We start from the raw sequence: 20,323 nt of genomic DNA, 5'->3' as shown, positions 1-20,323 counted from the left end.
TGCAGTCCCCCATACACAGATCAAAAGTTCAAAGTCTCTCTAATCAGAAAAGACAGGTGCACAGGTGATCCACAAAGCAACACTGGCAGACACAGGTATCCAAAATGTGGAGGTACAACAGGCAGAATCAAATGACCAAACAGGTCAGAGCAGTGGACACTGGACATGAGGAAGAGGCTGGCCGGCTGACACAGTAGGCTCAGATATGGTCTCTGTACTTGGCTGGACATGGCTCCACCAGCAGGAGCTTTCACACTGATCATTTTATTTTTATCCTGCTTTTTTCCTCCATGTTTGTCATCAACACTAACTAGACATCCACAAAAGACATAGATGCTGTTGTTCTGTTCCCTAATCTCGATGACTGTGAGGAAGAGATTGCCAAAATGTCAAGATTAGGAAAAGAAGTTGGCATAAATGTAACTGAATATGATTACCTAATCCCCTTTCTTTTCCTGTCTGATTTTCACCCAATGCAGACGCATTGATGATGATATGGGACGGACTCACGAACTGGAGCACTCTGCCATCAAGTGCATGAGAGGGATCCTCTACTGCTACATGAGACAGGCAGACAAGGTGAGTTTAAAACCCTGCTCTCACACTGCAGGTTTGCTCAAAGGCATCCTGCAGTCACACACTGTGTTCCAGATCAAACATGTTCGCGGAGCTGCATTTCATCAAAGCCTCTCTGAGCTGCTGCTTTGGACACATCCTGTTCCTCTCTTCTAACGTTCTCACAAAAAAAACAAATCACAACAGGAGTCAGACGCTTTTGTCCTGAGGGTGTAATATCCAGCAATCTGTTAATTGCCAGATTCTTTAGCTGTAAAGGGGGAAATTTCACGCCTCGTCTGCAGAAAGTGATGTACGTGCACGCATGAGCATGAGCAGGCTCTGGATATAAAAAGGAGCAAAACACGACATTTTATGTTCCTGTTTCAGAGCCAGTTGCAGCTGCTGATGCAGATTTTACTCTTCATGAACACGGTCTTTTAATAGAGCCGTAGCCTGTCCTGTCACTGTGTTCATGCATGTGTACAGCACGCCTTCAGGAGTCATTCTGTTTGATGCCTCGACCTTGATGACCTAATTTAGGGGAGAGCTGTCCTTTGTCTTAATTACAAAGCTTTGCTTACACACTTAATTACACAGAGCAGCGTTTGTTACGGCCCCGTCTCCAACACTTTCAGGGAACATGGATTTTTTAATGAAGACGTGCCACAGGGCCACAGCTGGGCAAATATCACTGAACAGAGCCCTGCTGGGCCCTTCTTTCTAGACAGTGGAAAAGAAGTGAATGTAGAGTCTATGAATGTATGAAAAAACATGGATGATGTCACCCGTTAGTTTCTGGAGACGTGTGACTGACCGTCAACCACCGACTGTATTTAAATGAACTAACACTTCCATCGATTAAGCCAAAAACTGCCTTCATGGATGCTAAAATACTGTGCTGCAGTTAGCCAAAACATTTAATTCAACAAAGAAGCTAAGACCCCTCTCAACAGAGCAGGTTGCTGTTTCATTTTGAAGCAGATGCTTATGGCCAAAAAAAAACAAATAAAGGTCTTTGTTCGCTGAGTCAATATTTTTTAGGATGCATTTTTTTGGATCGTAATCCCCCCCCAAAAAAACAACAACACTGCACCCAATACATTTATTTATCTATTATTTGAAAAATTTTGCAGTACCAAAAAGTGGAATCATCAAGCAGTGATCAAGCAATTGATCCTGAGCAGTGGCTGGCAACATGGACACACATTCATCATCTAAACACAGCCTGCAATTACAGAAAATGTGAAGATGTGATGTTGCAAGTAGCATATGGTGTATCTAATAGTCAAACTACCTTGGAAACAAGCAGGAGGACGCGAAAAAAATGCTAAATGAACCCAGCGCTAAAAATAATTTCCGACAAAAGTTTTGGTGTAAGTATGCAAATGTTACTGACTTAAAGGATCAAATGTCTTTTTTAACATGCGTCAATTTTGGAGTACAGTGGTACCTTGACTTATGAGTGTCCAAACTAACAAGTTTTTCTCTGACATTCTTTGATTTGAGTTGAAAGCTAAAACTAGTGTTACAAGTCTACTTCAGCTACCCCCCTGCTGGCGCAGCAAACACCAAGGTGGACCCTGCATTCTCTGCCCAGCATCCTGTGTCTCAGTCGTTCACTTTAAGCTGTTAGCTCACAGTGGAAGCATCATTATTGTGCTTGCATTTGTGCTTTATATTATTTGCAAAACTTCAAGACTTTGTTAAAAAACACACCCAGAAAAAGTTGCAACTGTGTGCGACGGCGCTATTTAACAACGCTTGCATAACTTATTTTAGAAACACACTGAAAGGGAGGGTGAAACAGACCTGACTTAAAACAACTGCAGATGAAAGTAAAAAAAGGGCAAAAATCAGCCGATAACATTTCATTTCAATAGGGAAAACTGATATGACATACGAGTTACAAGCTATGTCACAGAACACATTAAAGGTCCCATATTACGCTCATTTTCTGCAGTTTAATATGGATCATTGATGTCTTCCTGAAATGGTAGTAACATGTTTTGGTCCAAAAAGCCAACAATGTTTAGAAAACAGCAAGGCTTGTTTACCGTAACATTACAGGCTAAAACAACAGGCTAACCGCAGCTACAGTTAGCATCCTGAAGCTAACACAGAGACAGGGGGGACACTGAGGAAAAGCTCTTACATCTGCTCCACAGCACACAACATTTAAAATACTCACATTTCCAGGGTCCCAGGTTTGTTGGTGGATGGTTGGTAATGCACCTGGATTCAGGACCAGTCTATTCGCCAGCCCTCTGTTGTACTGTCCAAAGTTGGAAAAGCAGTCAGCTGGGAAGTGACTAGCACACACATGCACAGTTTTACTGAGTGTAGCTGGCACATTTCCTTGATAAATGAACTAGCCACTTAGTCTCCCTCTGATAGATTAAGAAGCCGGCCGGCAGGCCTGAAAACGTAACAAACAAGACAGACATCCTCCTTGTAGCACACAGTGGTAGCTTTTTCAATTGGACCAGCGCGACCAAAACCATGAATTAGCCGGCGAAGCAGGTCTGGCGTTGCCACTGCCAGCTGATTTGAGCAGAGCCGACTGTGGGCGAGGCTTTACCTTTCTCGGCGTGTCTTCACCAGCTCAGTTTACAATGCTAAAGATGTGTGGCTAACTTATGCTAAAATCTACTGACAGAGCCGACCCGTTCCAACCAGCAGCGTTCAGTCATTAGCCAGTACAGGCACAGACTAACCAGAGTTATTCAGCTGACATCTCCCACTGTGGTAAACAAAGTCATTACCTGTTCAACAGAAACTCAGCGGTCTCAGCATCAGTCTCCAGTCTTCAGTCCCAAATCCCTCTGCAGCTTTTTCCACCGTTCGTACATTTCTCCATTACTCAGTCTCAGTTGGCACCTGTATCGCTCATAATTCTTCCGTGCTTCAGCCTTTTCCTTGAAACTCTTTCATTTTCTTCTCTTCCCTGTGGAGGGTAACAGTAACAGCTTCCTGGTTTTGGTCTTCTCTGGCTCCATGACGCTTCGGTAGCTGAGCAGCTAGCTGACGTGAGAGGGGTAGTGGGGAAGGATGAGGTGGGACCATGGGCATGGTGTGAAGCGAGGGAGACAGGGGATTGGATGGACTCAAGGACCAATCCGAACCGTGCATGCCATGCGGGGTTCGGATTGGTCAACTAGTATGCAGCTTTGCAGCGGATATACTGAATGGATTTTTTTCGTTCTTTTTGGTCTTTATATTGTGTAGATTGGACCATAGGACTATAACAGCCCTATAAACGGTGTTATTAAGATGTGCAAAGCTTCCAGACCGTACACCATAGCTTAATACCCCTAAGTTCTTTTGTGGAGGAAAAACCATAAAACCACAGTATGACATGAGATGCAGGAGTTGTTTTTAAATATATTATCTCCTGTTGAGTGATTTGACAGGATGCAGGAGTTTGGTGCTGGCAATAGATGTAAAATAAATGCAAGAAGGCAGGCTTGTACCATTTCTCATTACTGAGTGAAGCGGCAGGCATTGAAGTGTTTCTCTAATCTGAAGCTTATATTGGCGCAATGCAGCACTTGAAACAATGAGCAAGATGTGAGTCCTCTCAAAATATTCCCAGAGAACAGCCACTTGACACTGTGGCTCTGCTGGAGCAACAGCCAGAGAGGCCTCTACACACAAGTAGGTTTCAGATAAACACCAACAGCAGCACCTATCGTTAGCTGCTGATGTAAGAAAGTATTTCACTCAGTTTCACACACATGCTGGTGTCAGCCGCTGTGGGATAGCGGGAAGTGGAGCAGTGTGTGTAAAAGTAGGACAGAGGGTCTCCACTATGACCTGACGAGGAGAGAAAAAGGTGTGCAGAGGTAGAGAGCCCCAGGGAAGAAAAGATTAAAAAGAAGAGGAGGAAAGAGATAAAGCAAAGTAAGGAAGAGGAAAAAAGTTTAAAGAGAATGATGATAGAAAATATGGGAGGTAAAGAGAACAAAAGTTAGGAGCAGGGGAGGGTGGGAGGAAGAGGGAGAGAGAAATTGAAACAGGGAGGTGGAGCTGGATGATTGAGAGAGCAGCGAAAAAGGTGGAGAGGAGAGAAACAAACCAGGGAAAAATAGGACAAAGGGGCCAATTATTTATAACGCTGCGTGATGGGACAGGCGACCCAGCTATAATTTGGTGTGTAGACACACACACACACACACACAAACACACACACACACACACACACACACACACACACACACACACACACACACACACACACACACACACACACACAAGCCAATAATAAACCACAGAACACAAAACAGAGCTAAAATGTGTTTTTATATCAACTGTTAATGTAAAAAGAGTAACTTTGACGACTACATGCTCCTGAGCAGGAGACGTTATGTTGTGCTGTGTATCTGCATTGATAAACTCGTAGGATAGATAACTTCCTGTTTTACAATATCTGAGAGGTAACATACTTCATACATCCTTCCTATTACACACTGACTCTGCCCTTTCATAACTTCAGTTCAGCCTGGGAGTGTTCTGCTTTTTTTAAAAAAATCATGGATATGAAATAATGCTGGACACACATAAGGGGGTGTGTCTTAAAGTGATAATTTGAAGTCTCCCCTCTCCTCCGCGACATCAGAAGTACTTTCTGAGTCCCCAGTTTGGAGGATGTCCCAAAACTATAACTGTGCTCGGAGGAGAGAGGATGGAGGAGACTGATCGGAGGACCTATGATCAAGGAAACACAAGAGCTGGCTTTGCAGAAGTCTCTTTACTGACAGACACGCCCCCCATATAGAATATCACTCTCTGATTGGATGCTGCAGTGACTCCGACTTCTCTACACGAAACTTCACAAACACAATGGAGTTTAATGAGAGAAAAGACGAGCTGAAAACAGACACTGAGGATCAAAAACAGGTCATAAAGCTGGGATTAAAAAAGGGTTTGATGTGAGTTTGAAGAACAAAATACTGAACACAACCATCATCAAATCAATATAAAAGAGGATTAATACAGAAAACTGAAATGTACTAAAAATGTCTTTCCGAGACCCAATTAACAAGGTTTATTAAGTTGATAAGTTTCAGAGTCTCTTTTTTCAAACCTGTTCTGTCTCATCTCCGTCTCTGCGTGTCCTCTGTCCAGGTGGAGCAGTTTAAACAGGACCCCAGCCCCTCCAAGTGTCTGCACTCAGTGTTCAATGTGGAGACCGGGGATGAAGTTCACTCATATGACAAGTATCACCACCTGCAGGTCAGCCAATATAACACACACACACACACACACACACACTCCACAGAACCCTTTATGGTGAAGTTTCAGTTTTCATAAAGGTGTCTACTATCTACCAGAGTTAGAGTATGATTGCATGTTATTAACGACACAGATACAGTCCTGTTTAAATACCTGTGAAATGTCTTTTCTTTGTCCCCTCGCTCAGCGTGAAGGGACAGCTGAAGAATTGACTTGACCTATTTGACTCAGAGGTAGATGTGCATTAAACCGGCACTAAGACAACTTATTCTTCTGTCAATGATATAGACAAAGGTCAATTTGCTGTTTAACGTTTGAATGGAGACTACATTAGCAGTGACGGGTGGTCAATACATCAAGCGAGCAAGATAGAAAATCAAAACGACTACACGTGACAAGGAAAAAAAAAACCTTCACATGGCCAAAAGAAGTCTCAGATAAGAAAAGAGAGGATGTCAAACAGTGACCATTTATGTTAAGACGAGGAAACTATTTGAAGAATATTTAACTAACTAAGGTTGACATTGAGGGGGGGAATTAAAAAGATAAAGAAAGCCTTTCATGGAACCCATGGTTTGAAAATCCTGGACCCCGACTGAAAATAAGACAAAACTATTTTTTCTGAGCTGATTCAGTGCATGTAAAGGAAGTTTTTCAAGTCAAAAAATTTTTCATTTAGGCCACTTCTTTACTCAGGTGTATCACTTACATGGAATCTTGGATTTTGATAAGCTAAAAAGAAAACCCCAGAACTTACTGTTGATTATCTGATGTGATGACTTCCCCTTCTGTGGTAGATGTTGTTGCTGAAAGTTCTGTTTGTGTTCATACAAGGGCACCCCCCCCCCCCAACCCCCCCCCCCCCCCCCCCCCCCCCCCCCCCAAAAAAAAAAAAAAAAACAGCTTATTTTCTCTGATATGAAAATGTCCCAGTAAAAATATCTGTTCATCTGACAACAACAATAAAAAATAAGAATAACTGTCCCTCTATAAGGATATTAAGTCTTTACTTCATCCCATTGATCGACACGTACAGTTTATTTATTCATTGGCTTTGATTTTTGTTACTTTATTATGAAGCCAATCATGTTATTGATGAAACCATCTTGTTGCCAACATCTTATTAAGCTGATATAAAGCGTACATCCTGCTCTTTACATCATGAGACAAATCAAACCACTCTATTGATAATGCAGCAAATATTCCACAGTGTACAAATGACATCCCCTTTTTCATATAACATCTTTCCTACCCCCTCTCTTGTCCTGTGTGTGTGTGTGTGTGTGTGTGTGTGTGTGTGTGTGTGTGTGTGTGTGTGTGTGTGTGTGTGTGTGTGTGTGTGTGTGTGTGTGTGTGTGTGTGTGTGTTTGTGTGTGTGTGTTTGTGTGTGTGTGTGTGTCTGAGCAGATCGATGCTGTGTCTCTGTTCCTGCTGTACCTGGTGGAGATGATCTGCTCTGGCCTGCAGATCATTTACAACACTGATGAGGTAAACAACACTCTGAAACCACTGCCAAGGAGATCGATCCAGGACATTAGAGATTTAAGCCCTGTCCTGTTTATTGCTCTGATATTTTCTGGCTAATCCACAATCTGTAATCAATTTTCAGCCTAAGCCCAGGGTATTTTCAGACAACTTTCTTATCTGAAAGCGATGATAATACGCTTTATCAAGGTTCTTTTTTGACTCTCAACAATGCTGACCACATTAATTATTACTATTTAGGGCCCGAGCCTGCCAACCAATGGTTGGGCGTGGCCAAAAACGACCACCAAAATTGACAATTTTTCTTTTTAATAAAAATCTTCATAACTCTCTTGTATAATGTTGGATCAGGACCAAAATTCACACACAAGTTCACTGTCAAATCCTGACTCCATTTCTATCATTAGTTGCGTTAACATTAATGCTCCATTGCGCCTCCAAGGGGCTCAAAATTTCAGCCCCTCCAGCTACTTTGAGCTGCAGACCTGAAATTTAGTGGGCATATCAAGCATGCTTAGACCTACAAAAAAGTCCATAATGACCATAGTCAATTCCGAACAGAAAGTTTGCTATTTGGAAGCAAACATTGGATTTTGATGATTTCTAGCTTATGTATTACATAGAACAATTCCTAGGTTTTTCATCTGGTCAACTCCAAACTTGGCCTGTAAATACTACTGCTACGTCAAAGGGTGTGGCCACAAATTACCTTCAAAGCTTACCATTTTGGCGGATTCATGAAAACCTAAATAGTTGTCTTGTACAAAATATACACAGAGGTTCAGTGTCACAGCCTCAGTGCATTTCTTTCAATGGTTGCACTAACAGTAATGCTCCATAGCGCCACCCAGGGGCACAAAACTGCAGCCTGTCCAGCTACTATGAGCTACAGGCATGAAATATTTTGGCCATAACCCTCATGCCTGCACCTATGGCTTTTGGCTGAGCCACATTTTGCCGCTCATGTGGCGGCTAGGACATGCTCTGATTGGCAAGCACCGGGCGAGGGCCTGTTCAACGCTGCTTGCAGCTTTAATTTTCATTAAAATTACTCATCAAGTATTCGAGATGTTATATTTCTGTATACTGTAACTTATATAAAGAAGAGTTTTACAACAGAGTGTCAACCTGCTCTGTAAATTTGGCGTATACTCAACACTTTTTGAAATAGAAAAGAATGAGACTTGAAAGAAAATAACAGACTAGTAAGGTTGAGAAATTATTTTCTATTCTACTCTAAATAGAAAGGAATAGAAAAGGATATATGTTAATATATGCTAATATCTGTATATATTTTATTCATTATTCCAGACCCTTAGGTCCCTATAAATGTATTAGTAGCAGAAAAAGAAATTAAAAAAGGGAAAAACACAGTTCATATGTTGACAGCAATTTAAAACACAAAGAGACACATGTATCAATGTTTCCAGTAGCTGGATGTGAACCTTGTGTCGCTCATTGTGAGCTGAGTAAGTGACATTATCATTTCATTGTCTGAATCAACCAATCAACCTATGAATTTGTGGATATAATTTCTAAGAACAGCATAACATATGGGCACATTGTTATAAACAAACATGTGACTTGCACTCGACAAAGCATCATTATAAGCTACCTGTATTATTTTTCATTTTTGCTTTACTGTAGTTGCACCAAAAATGAGCAGTGTACAGTGGAATACAGTAGGCTCTAAAAAGTTCAATTTTAACATTTTCTGTACACATTTGACATTTAGGTGCTAACATATTAGCTTGTGCATACAATTTACAGCACTGACGCTGAACATCATCATCACCATCATCACACATATCACTTCTGATAATGTGACTTTGTCCACTACACTGAGGACTTGATCAGAGATAAGGAAGGATGGAGTGTAACATATCAAGAGGATAAAACAGCTTGTCACAGATTGTGAGGCCCTATCTATGGGTGGCCAAGACACATTCCCCCAAGTTTCAAGCAGCCACGAGGACAAGCAAAAGGTTTCAGTGAAACCAAGTAATCACTTATTTGCAGAAAAGCAGATCAAGTTCTCAATGACAAAAGTCAACTGAAATCAACTGCTGGGGAGCGGTCCACTTTTTGTTGTTAAGGGACACACCTGCACAGAAAGCCCAAACCCATGCACACACTTGCACACACTTACACACACTTAAGCACTGCATAAACAACATAAACATACCAACAAAAAAGATTATGACCTCATTCAAAACACAGATTGTTACATGGTTCAGTGTAAAAAAAAGGACAGAATTAAGATTAAAGACAAAACACAACAACAACAACAAAATACAGATTAAACTGGAACAGACCACAGTGTGAAAGGCTGGAACAGAAAAGTACATAAGAGAGTAACTGATCAGAATAAAACAAAGTGTAACAGGTTGAAAAAGATCACACAAGAATAGAGATCACTAGGCGCAGATGGCCTGGCGGTCTGTGTGGCGCACTGTGGGTTTGCCCATGAGCGGGTGGCCTGGGTTTGCCAGTGCTGATTTTAAAAATACTCTGCCATGAACCTGGGCATATAATCACTGATGTGCTGGACTCAGTGTGGACTTGTGTGATATATTAAAGGTAGAGTTTTTAAGAGCAGCTAGTGAAGCTGAGAGCATTAGCATTTATTTGTTCTCTGCACATGACTCAACAGAATATGTTTGATATGAAACATTTAAGAGTGATTAAAGTTTACAGGAACATATTTTAACAAGTTTCATTTTGTTTACAAGAAAAGTTTTTGCCTTTCATGTGGTGAAGTATTAAAATGAACAGCTTTTTAGTTTTTTTAGAGCAGATGATGAGTGTTAATGTTTGAAAACCCAGTAGGTCTTATATAAAAACAACTGTTGTTGAGTGAAACTAAAAAGCTCTAAAGCCAGTTGTCTACTCCTTAAATCCTTGGCACCGATCCTAGTTCAGACACAAACTCAGGATAAGGGGGCAGTATCTCACTTTTATAGCTTGGCTCACATTTAAATTTTTCCTGAGCCGCTCAATTGACTTTCAAAGGGAACGTTTAGATGATTTTATTGTAGAGGCTTAAACATCCTCCTGGGAATCGAACCGGTAACATCTTACTTGGCGGTGCACCAACACAGGCTATTACTGAAGCCGTGCTTGGAGAGGTTTCCTGAGAGTCTGATGTATCTGTCCGATGCTGTTTTTTTTCTTCTCTTTCTCATGTTTGGCTCGTGATAAAACAAGGAGGCGACTATACTGAGCTGTTTATTGTGTGGCCCTGAGGAGCAGTTGGAACTTCATTAATTCTGTTAGTTTTTATAGTGCGCTCATTCACAGCTTTACTTACTGCCACAGAGCGGGGAAATGTGTGCCGCCGGTAAGGGAATCCATTTGTTTACAGGATCGGGTTTATCCTAAGAAAGTGAGGACATGGAGAAACGTTTTGCCACCAACCAATTAGTGCGTGCACTTTGTTTACAGAAAACCCTCCCTAATTAACTCTCATTTTTCCATTTCTCATTGCTGATGGCAAACAAATTGACAATAAAACTTTTTTTATGAGGGCAGTCCTGTTTGTGCAGCAGCTTTAATTTGCATGTTTAAACACTGCTTATTAGGTTGTGTAATTCAAGCTGAAGCAGCCTGCCCCTCTCTCATCCTTCTATTAACAGTCATCAGATCCAGCGTGCAGCAGGACTCCAGATTCTCTCACTGAACACCATTTGAAAAATATTCCATTTGGGCTAATCTCGTAATGAGGGTATCATTTGATGGATTGTTGCTGGCTGTCACTGCTTGTGAAGTCTGCTGGCGTTCACTTGACGGAGCTGGAAGCTGCATTGCAGTGTTTTTCTGGAGGTGGTATAGAAAGGCTGAGGCGTGTCCTCTAAGAAGATGCACTATCGACCTCCTTCCAGATGCCATTTTCAGTTTCATGCAGCATGAAATAGGGTGTCTCATTAGCCTGTGTCTGTTTTTTTTACTCTAACACGTGAATGCTTTGTGAAAGAGCAGCAGCACATGTGGAACAGCCCTGAAGTGCACCTGTGTCTTTGAGTTTTGCAGGGCCGGTTGTATCTCGTCATGGAGACGGAGAGGCTTGTTTGGCCGATGGGCAGTAACATTCATTAAGATACCATTAAGATACTAAAAAGTCCTCATCGTTAATCACTCTGCTCATAAAAAGCCCAAACCAGAAACCCGCACACACCTTCCTCTCCTCGTCTGCTCGGCTCCCTCTCTCTGCCCTCCTTCACATGGCGGCCTATTTAAGTCTTACACAGGTTGTATCTGCTTCTTTCCATCTTTCTCTCCTCCACTCTTCCTCTCTTTTTCTCTCCCCCGCTTTGTCATTTTAGATTAAATCTCCCATCAGTCAAGCTCACGCACACACACATGCACTTGCTACTTTTGGGCCTTTTTAATGATTCAAACCCTTAAAGGCATCACACATTTTATGTCTCTCTTTTTTTCATGGGCTGCCTATTGATTTTGACATGTCTCTCTCCTGGAAACACTGTCTTACTCTCCCTTCTGTCTGTGTTTGCCAAATGAAGAACAAGTGGAAAAAAAAAAGTGCAACTCTGTGAACTTCAACATCTCAAGGCCACTGTATTGTTTGCTTATGAGCTCAAGGACACTGTGCATGAGTTTTGAGTCTGTGATGAAATAGCAGCACGCTCATTATTCAGATTTGGCTCTGGACGGATGCTGTGATATGTGTCCATTCAGTGTGGTGTCATGCTCTGTTAAACTACAGCTCCACATACCGCAGCTCTTGAATACCTAATTACACTTTGTCTGTAGCTTCAGGGTGATCCCGTCCTTGTGGACAGATGAGGGGTCAGCTTTCTCATCCACTTCCTTGACCTTTGTAATGAGAAGAAGTGATCCACCTCACACCAGATCAATATCAAAGGTCACACATTAATATGTGCAGGTGAAGCTGCAGCTTAAATTATGTACACTCTGAGAACATGTTTACTTCCTGCAGGCTTTTGACTACCTGTGTGGATGTGTGTGTGCAGCTGTCTTAGTTGCATCCATTCCCCATGTCCCCTGCCTTCCAGTGTTTGATGTGTGTGTTTGTGTGATTGTGTGTGTGCAGGTTTCCTTCATCCAGAACCTGGTTTTCTGCGTGGAGAGAGCCTACAGGGTTCCTGACTATGGCATGTGGGAGAGAGGCAGCAAGTACAACAACGGCAGCACTGAGCTGCATTCAAGGTCAGTCAGCAGTTCAGCAACACACAGATGATATGCTAACAGAGGAAACACACAGTGAGGCTGGTATTTACAAATGCCAAATACTGAACTAAAAACATGCGCAGGCAAAGTTTTTTACACACAGGCTACAGAGTGCGACAAAAACTTTAAAGAGTGGGACGAACATTTTTATGGCGCACTAGTGCACCTGCGTTTCTGTTTAAACGCAGATTTTTTTCACTGTGTTTTAGTGTTTTCGGATGAAATGTTGTGTAAGCTGGACCTCTTTGTTATGTTTTTATCTCTGTTTTGTGAAGCGCTATATAAATTGGATTTATTATTATTATTATTATTATTACAAGACACAAAGTTACTGGAGGAAATTGATTACATGCTTTCTCTGATCATTGACTATTTACCACCGCTTTCATCATCTAACTATGTTCTATATACTGTAATGATGCATGTCACAACATAAATATCCAGGAACATCGAAACTTTTGTTTTCAATACTATTTCCAGGTTTATATCTGTATGTTAAGTCAGCACAAGCAGAAGTGCCCCTCGTCACTCTGTGTGGTTTTGTGCAGACTGTAACGATGATCTGTGCTGTGCTTCAGCTGTGAATCAACTCGCACACATTACGCACCAGCTGATTGTTAATCCTCCTTGCGCTCCTACAGGAGTCACCTTTCTGCTCACTTTGGGACAGAAGTTGCAGTTTAATCCTATTTTCCTCTCATTCTTTAAAACCAACAGGGGAGTTTTCCTCCAGCTTTTGTTGATCAAACCTAAAGGCCGGTTAGCTTCAGACCAGAGTGTCAGCAAGAGTGTCTTTAACTTTGCTCTTTACTTCAAAGATAGGGTATGCAGGAATTTTCACTACTTGAACCTGGTAGAGCGCTGAGGTCCTCAAACCAACTTTTGCTGGAAGTGCCCAGGTCAAAATACAAACACTGGGGTGGTCAAGCCTTTTCTTACGCTGCTCCCAGGCTTTGGAATAAGCTCCCTGTTGAAATGCGTTTAATTTCTGACCTGGGCCTTTTCAAATCCAGACTGAAGGCATATTTATTTATGATGGCTTTTAATACCCAGTAGTATGGTGACAATTTTACTTTTAGTCTGTTGTTACTTTTTTAATATATTTTTTATTGTATTTTATTGCTCTTATTGCATTTATTATTTTAATTGCTTTTATTGTTTTAATTGCTGTTATTGCTTCTATTTGTTTTTGATTTTTAATTTATTGCTTTCTTCCAACTATTGCAAAGCACTTTGGTTCACCCAAAGGATTGTTGTAAAGGGTTGTATAAATAAAGAACATTAAACATTAAACATTACTTGTTAGTAAACACAACTTTCAAACTGAGCTCCTCCTCCTTGCTTCAGTGCTAGAGGCAGCTGCCTCCGACTGTGACTACTCAAACACACTCACTAGTCCGGCAACCATCTGCAGTATCGCATTTCTATGTGGGAGAGATTGGAAAGTGGTGCATCTGACTTAGCATTTTAGCACAAGCTACTCACTGGGTTATTTGATACATACCTGCTCTGTAGAAAGCCAACTCGCATTGCTCTTTGCCCTGTGCTGCTCTCCAAGTGCCCAAAACCAAATCAAAGTCAAGCCAAGCTTCACCCTTGTTTAGTAAAAGGCTATTAAGTGTATAGCCTTCAGTTTTCACTTAGGTTGTGTTTTTCTTGCGCCGTGCTACGTCCACTATTGTTGCTGCTCAGGACAGCTTCTTCCACCGGCTAATCAACTCACAAAGTCACTTGTGCACTGGGCTTGCTGTGATTGGCTGACATAATCAAGTTTACTCTTCACCCAGAAACGTCCTGACACAACCAAAATATCAACACACAGGCTGAGGAGAGGGTTCAAGGCAGATCCAGACACTGACACACATGTATAGAGACCCAGAAGTGCTGACCGAGCAGGATTATTCCTGTAAAAGTTTATGTCTTATATTTTAGGAAAATCATGCAGACTCCTAACCTGACGCACCAGACGGACAGTTTCATATATCTGCCACGGAATTATTTCACAAGTCCATCTGGGTAGCAGCTCTACTGTTTTGTTTTCAGAGGCGGGACTTTAAAAAAAATCTGCAGCTGGTGATTGGACAACCGTTCTGATTAACACACTCACCACGGACCAATCCACATCAAGCCACGGTATGACGCAGCTTATGTGAGCCGATGCTTCTAAGAAACAATAGATGAACAACTACTGAATCATGAGAAACAGCTGTGAAAAAGGCGTTAGACGACAGCTTCCGTTTTTATAAATTTAACTTAAGAATCAAAGGAACACTGACAAGTACGAAAGTCTGCTGACGTCACGTCTGCTCCCACAGCTCCCGCCTCTCTTCCCTGATTGGGCCGGTCAGAATTTAGCCAAGTGAAATTGTTGGTCATTGGCGCCTGGCAAGATGGACCTGCAGGAGTTCAGAAACTGAATCAGGCAGGTCCATCTGCTCTGCAAGGTTAGCAGACTCCACCTTTAACAACTATGAGTCACATTTACTATAAAGACATTCTAGTCAATGATTTTAGAATAAAACTGTTCTATGCATAACTGTAGCCAGTGTAATAGATTTGAAGTAGTTTTTCAGCCCAGATAAAAGATAAGTCTTTAAATTACACCAAAAAGCAGCTGAGGCTCCCCCACCAGGCAGTAAACTTAGGGGAAACACTGATGTAACGTACCAAGAGTTGGTTTTCATCTAATCCAAATCAGAAATTCTTCTCGTGAAGAAAAATGGATTAAATGTTAATTAAGTTCAGTAGAGCTCTTCAGGAACAGGAACTATTATTTGGAAATGTTTTTTATTTGAAACATTTAGTTTCAGCGCAGTGAAGCACTTCAAATACTTTATTTTTCTTTTTACATTTGATTGTGCTTCAAACAAAGACAAGTATTTCTCTACACCTCATTCTTGTTACAAAATTATTCATACTATATGAAAGTTATGGAAGTAATAAAAAGGTGACCTTGTGGTGTTCAAGGCCACGCAATGAAAAATGCAGGTGTACCTGAAAGAAAAGGATTAGGTCTATCAGTGGAACCAATGCAAAATGTTAGTCTGTAGCCCTGACATGTAATGGAGATGGAAGATTTACTACAGCCTAACACCTCCGCTCTCTTGTTTATTTGTCATCAGCTCATTTAACGACTCTATAAAAAGTGCTACAAGGAAAGTTTCACCAAAATATTCTTCTAACAAACAGTTCCACTGCAAATAATGTTAAATATTTATTAGAGTTCTTTCTAGGGTATAATTTAGGCTAGTTCAGTTGTAAAATTGTGCTTCCTTTTTCACAAGACTCCAAAGTCTTGTGACAACCAGTCTGAGCCAATTATTATACCTTACATACTGAGTGTACTTAAAATATGTCCCCACCAACTGGAACCATGTTGCTGTCTTTATTAGATGTCTTTTGTTTTATATTTATCTGGTAAACTAAACCTAACAACAGCCTAGCTTGTCCCAGCCCCTCCAGAGAGCTGCTTTTAATCACCAATACGTTTAGATTTAGAGAGCTGGAGATGTTTGTGGAGATTTGGCTCTGGATAAAAATCTTGTAAACCATAAACAACAAAGAATCCTATCCTCCTAACAGGCTGAGCTAATACAAACAAGCAGCAGCTAAAACCTGAGCCTGTCACTAATATTAATCTCAAAGCTTTTATTTAGATTTTAATCCCCGGCTCTGTTTTTGATGGAGAGATTGAAAACCTCTGTGACTAAACCAGCTTCCTGCAAATGTGCTATAAACACTGAAATCTAAGCAAGTGTTCATGTCTGACTTTCAGTAAAAATGTCTCTTCAAATCTGATATGAGCAACATTCAACCTACAAGTCCAGTAATCTTGTCTTCTTTGAGATATTAAAACATTAAAATGGCACCTGAATTGCTTGTAAAGAGTAGAAAAAATCTACCAATGGCGTAAAAAAAAAACACATTACATCCAAAAAGACATTTTTTTGCTTAAATAAGACATTAACACTTGGTTTCAAAATGATAAACAGTTTTTTGTTTTGTTTTGTTTCGTTTTGGCAGTGCTTCCTCTGTGTTCCACGAACAAACATCAAAAATTAGTGTTGTTAGTTCAAAGAAATGGTTCAGTGCTTCTTTAAAGCTCATAACTGTTTTTCTCTTGCCTGTTGAGACTGCAGACTGCAAATGTCCAGGCAGGAATTCCTACTGCATACTTTCCCTCCAGAACTACTGTTTGATGAGAAATAACCATTTCCCCAATTATTGTGCACTTTGTATTTATCATTGCAAAACAATATTTATTTATACTGCAGCTCTGTATATGATATGAAATTATTATTTTGAAATCCAACATATGATGTTGAAATGTTCACCACAGGCAAATTGCGCCCTCTTACTTTTCTGTTTTCTCACCTTTTTTTTGTGGAAGTAGCCATTTTTCAAACATTGCTGAAATTTTTGAGCTGAAAGAGTGGAATCTGTTTCCCCTGTCCATATTTAGCCTTTTATTCTGCCAGCCCTCTGAAATATCTGCAAAAAGTCAAAGTGATGTGTTAACAGGGCAGGTAGGAGCTGGGAACATTCAGCGAGTGGGCAGAGTGTATTTTGAGTTTTGTCGGTGTATTCTACGAATGTTGGCCTCCTGTGACTCACTGTTTTCCACAGCTAAACCTAAATTGCACAGATGTCATGTTGTTGTGCTTTTGACAAATAACAGTCAATATTATTGAGAACTCCTCCTCTTGCAGGTGCTCCCAGCCACCCTTTCACCTTAACCAAACTGAGTGTTGAGTAAATGAGAGCACATCTGACAGAGGAAGTCCCCCGTTGTGAGGTGCATGTGAAAACAACAAGTTCATAAAATTATTTCAGGAGTGCATGTGAGAGAGGAGAAAATGTCAGCCTGGTTTTCTGAAAAGGAGAAATTTATTAATCCACAATATGCTGGGCAAGAACAGGTTCACTGAACACATTCAGCTGACTCCTTCACAAAACAAGAGGGTAAAAGTTAAATCATTCTAACTCCATAAATCATTAAAAAAAGGGAGTTCAACCTATTTAGTTTACCAGTCTCAAGAAGAGGAGATAATGTCTAAAACAGTGAGCTAAAGGATCAAAGATCTGATTATCTGAGCTCTCCTCCTTTTGATAAAATGTGTTTCTGCTCAGTGTGTCAGTTTTAAAGTCCATAAACCTCAATGGGTGGATTTGTATCGATCTAAATTGTACTGAGAGAAGTCATCACGAGTCAACAGTCCAAACTTATAAATTGTTCTGAAGATAAGGTATTTGGACCACTTGTTCAAACATCTGCTCTGTGTTTTTAGATGGTAAATCCAGACTGAAGTTCCACCCAAAGGGCAGGAGCACTGTTGTATTCTGTCTGTTTCTTTCTTATTATTCTGTCCACGCTTTGAGCTCCAATCAGACCCGCAACAAAATGCTCAAAAACTCACCAAAATTGGCACACACCTCTGTATCGCAAAATATTTCAATACCATACCAAACTTGACCCCCAACATCCCATAATATGCTCTCTAGCGCCACCTAGGCACACTAAAACGGCCCTAGCCCCAGTAGGGATATTGTAGAGAGATCAAAACAACACCAAAATGTTTGTCTCATTGGGACTCAGAAATCTTACACTGACAACCCCGAACTATCTCCAATGGGAAGCCACAGATTTGTCTTTCAAAATAAATTTTCGCCTCATTTTACCCTTTCTTCAAAAATTATCTTGTCTGAAACCACAAGTGGTGTCGACTTGAAAGTCACTAAGATGACAGACTAGACTCTTCTTTGCAAAAATATCACATGGAAGTTGTTATTTTGGACCCCATTTCGAATGGCGAGCCTTCAAAGTTTGTGAACCACAAAGAAGCCCACTCTGCTCCCTCCACTAAAATACATAGGATTTCTGATTCCTGATCATGCAGGCTGACGCATTTTGGCAGCTAGACAAAAAAGTTCAAGTCGAACAGTTTAAAAAAAAACATGGATAAATTCCTGACAAAATTTCTGATTAATGGATTGTTTTACACAGATTTGTGCTATGTACGAGGAATTGTTTCCAAAATTTTTGTGAATAATTTTCACAATTCACTCTGCAGCGGTTGATGATGTCACACATAGCTGGTCATGAGACTCAGCAGAGGAAATAATACATGGTATCAACTGTTATAACACTAAGAGAGCCAGAAAGGGATGAAACCCTAACAGTGGAGGTAATACCTTGACAGTTGAGGGGAAACAGGTATGACAGACCAGCAGGACCTGTCTAATGCTGCTTGCAGCTTTAATATATGTTTTGCACTCCAAACTGGTTTATCAGCCAAGGTCAGAGTGGCCTCCTTCTCTCCTTCCTCAGTGTCTTGATAAAGATCCTCAATTTCTTCTTCTCCTTATCTCTGAGGAGCTCGTATTTTTTTTCTTCCTTCAACAATCCAAGTCTATTGGCAGCAGCTTGCCAAGATGTCCTCAAGAAAAGATAAGAGATGCGATGCAGCAGCACTGTCTCTTTTTGTGTTTCTTTCCCTGAGGCCACGCTTAAGATTTCCACAATTAGTAAACTAGCTTATACATGTAGTAGTGTAATACCATTTCACATGCTGTATGCAGACAATAAAGTACAGCAGGGGCAGACTCAGAGTGGTAAACAAGATCTGTCTAAATGATCAGATTGAGCAGTCATTTCTAGTCATGGACTGCCAGCGGGCACAGAAAAGGCTTTTTGGAAATGAACAGGAGAGGATGTGTTTTTTGGCAGACTCGTCATTTGTCCATTTCAAACTAAATGAGTCATTTTATCTGCTTCTGCCTCATGTTTATGATCTGTCTCAGTAAAACGAGTGGGCTGGAGCTGTGTTATTTAGGATAGCATATCTAATCTTTTATGCATCAGGGTTTCTAAAAATATAGTTACTATCTGTTAGTCAAATGTGATTTCAAGTGAATTGTAACAAACGAGATGTGCTTTTCACTTCCTAAACATTTCAACATCAATATATATTTACTGAAAACAGCCCAAATAAAAAAAAAAAAACAGAGACTGAGTTCAATTTGATTTATCATACATATGATTCTGAAGTTTGAGTCCTACTTTAATCATCCCAAACTGACCCTCTTACTCTGAAGTGCATGGAGCATGTCTGACCATAGTTTGCAGGTGAAGCAGTGCACAATCCAGGTGTTAAGTGAGGTTTAGGAAGCAAAGCAGAAGGATTTAGTCCCTCAGTTATTTAAATGTGTGTTTTGAGTGTGACGTGAACCAAATTTACTGAAAGTCTGTTCCTTTTTTCTCTCCAAGAGTCAGACCAGGGTGTTGCTGTCCACACGTTGGATTTCAACCTTTCTTCCTGAATATGTTGAGCACCAACAGTTTTAACTACTCTTCAATATATGACCTGCTTTCAGTCAAATCACTTTGTTAGCCAACCTTTAAAGGCACTAATAAAACCATCATGATCATTATTATGTTGATATTGTTATTAATCACTTACAAAACAGGCAGATCCCTGAGTCTCTAGAGACTCTGCATTGAGAGCCTACCCATGATGTACAAGAGTAACTACAAACAATATCAGCTAATCAACATCTGGACTGTAAAAGGAGGAAGGTTGAATCATCTGAAGATAGTTTTATGCTACAGAGCCTAGTGTAGCACAGATGCTACAATTTGCATATCCATTTTAAATCAGGGGTATATTTGAAATTTAGATAAGGTAGATCAATAATTTGTTTTTTGAGATGTGTTTCTTTCCTCTGATGTGTTGGCAGAAATCAAGTGTAAAAGGTAAACAACAAAAGCATTACATTCCAGACCACGGTTGTTCCCATTGTCTCTTACATTGAACAAATGTCATCTTGTTTTTTATATGTA

General features: G+C 40.6%; 1 protein-coding gene across 3 annotated transcripts in view; it reads left to right on the top strand.

The window, feature by feature from the left end:
* Positions 1-20,323, top strand: part of phkb (phosphorylase kinase, beta) — a 194,855-nt gene that overhangs the window by 38,273 nt on the left and 136,259 nt on the right. For all 3 annotated transcript variants that reach the window (XM_074666021.1, XM_074666020.1, XM_074666019.1), the window contains 4 exons: positions 480-579; positions 5,683-5,790; positions 7,198-7,278; positions 12,347-12,462. In XM_074666021.1, coding sequence (XP_074522122.1) covers positions 480-579; positions 5,683-5,790; positions 7,198-7,278; positions 12,347-12,462 — 405 coding nt within the window. The remainder of the gene's footprint in view (positions 1-479; positions 580-5,682; positions 5,791-7,197; positions 7,279-12,346; positions 12,463-20,323) is intronic.

This window comes from Halichoeres trimaculatus, unplaced genomic scaffold (assembly GCF_033239565.1).
Source record: "Halichoeres trimaculatus isolate MK-OKI-2021-1 unplaced genomic scaffold, fHalTri1.1 fHalTri1_scaffold_3, whole genome shotgun sequence".
Classification (NCBI taxonomy): domain Eukaryota; kingdom Metazoa; phylum Chordata; class Actinopteri; order Labriformes; family Labridae; genus Halichoeres; species Halichoeres trimaculatus.
Note: the sequence above shows the minus strand (reverse complement) of the source record. Positions and strands in the feature narration are given on the sequence as shown.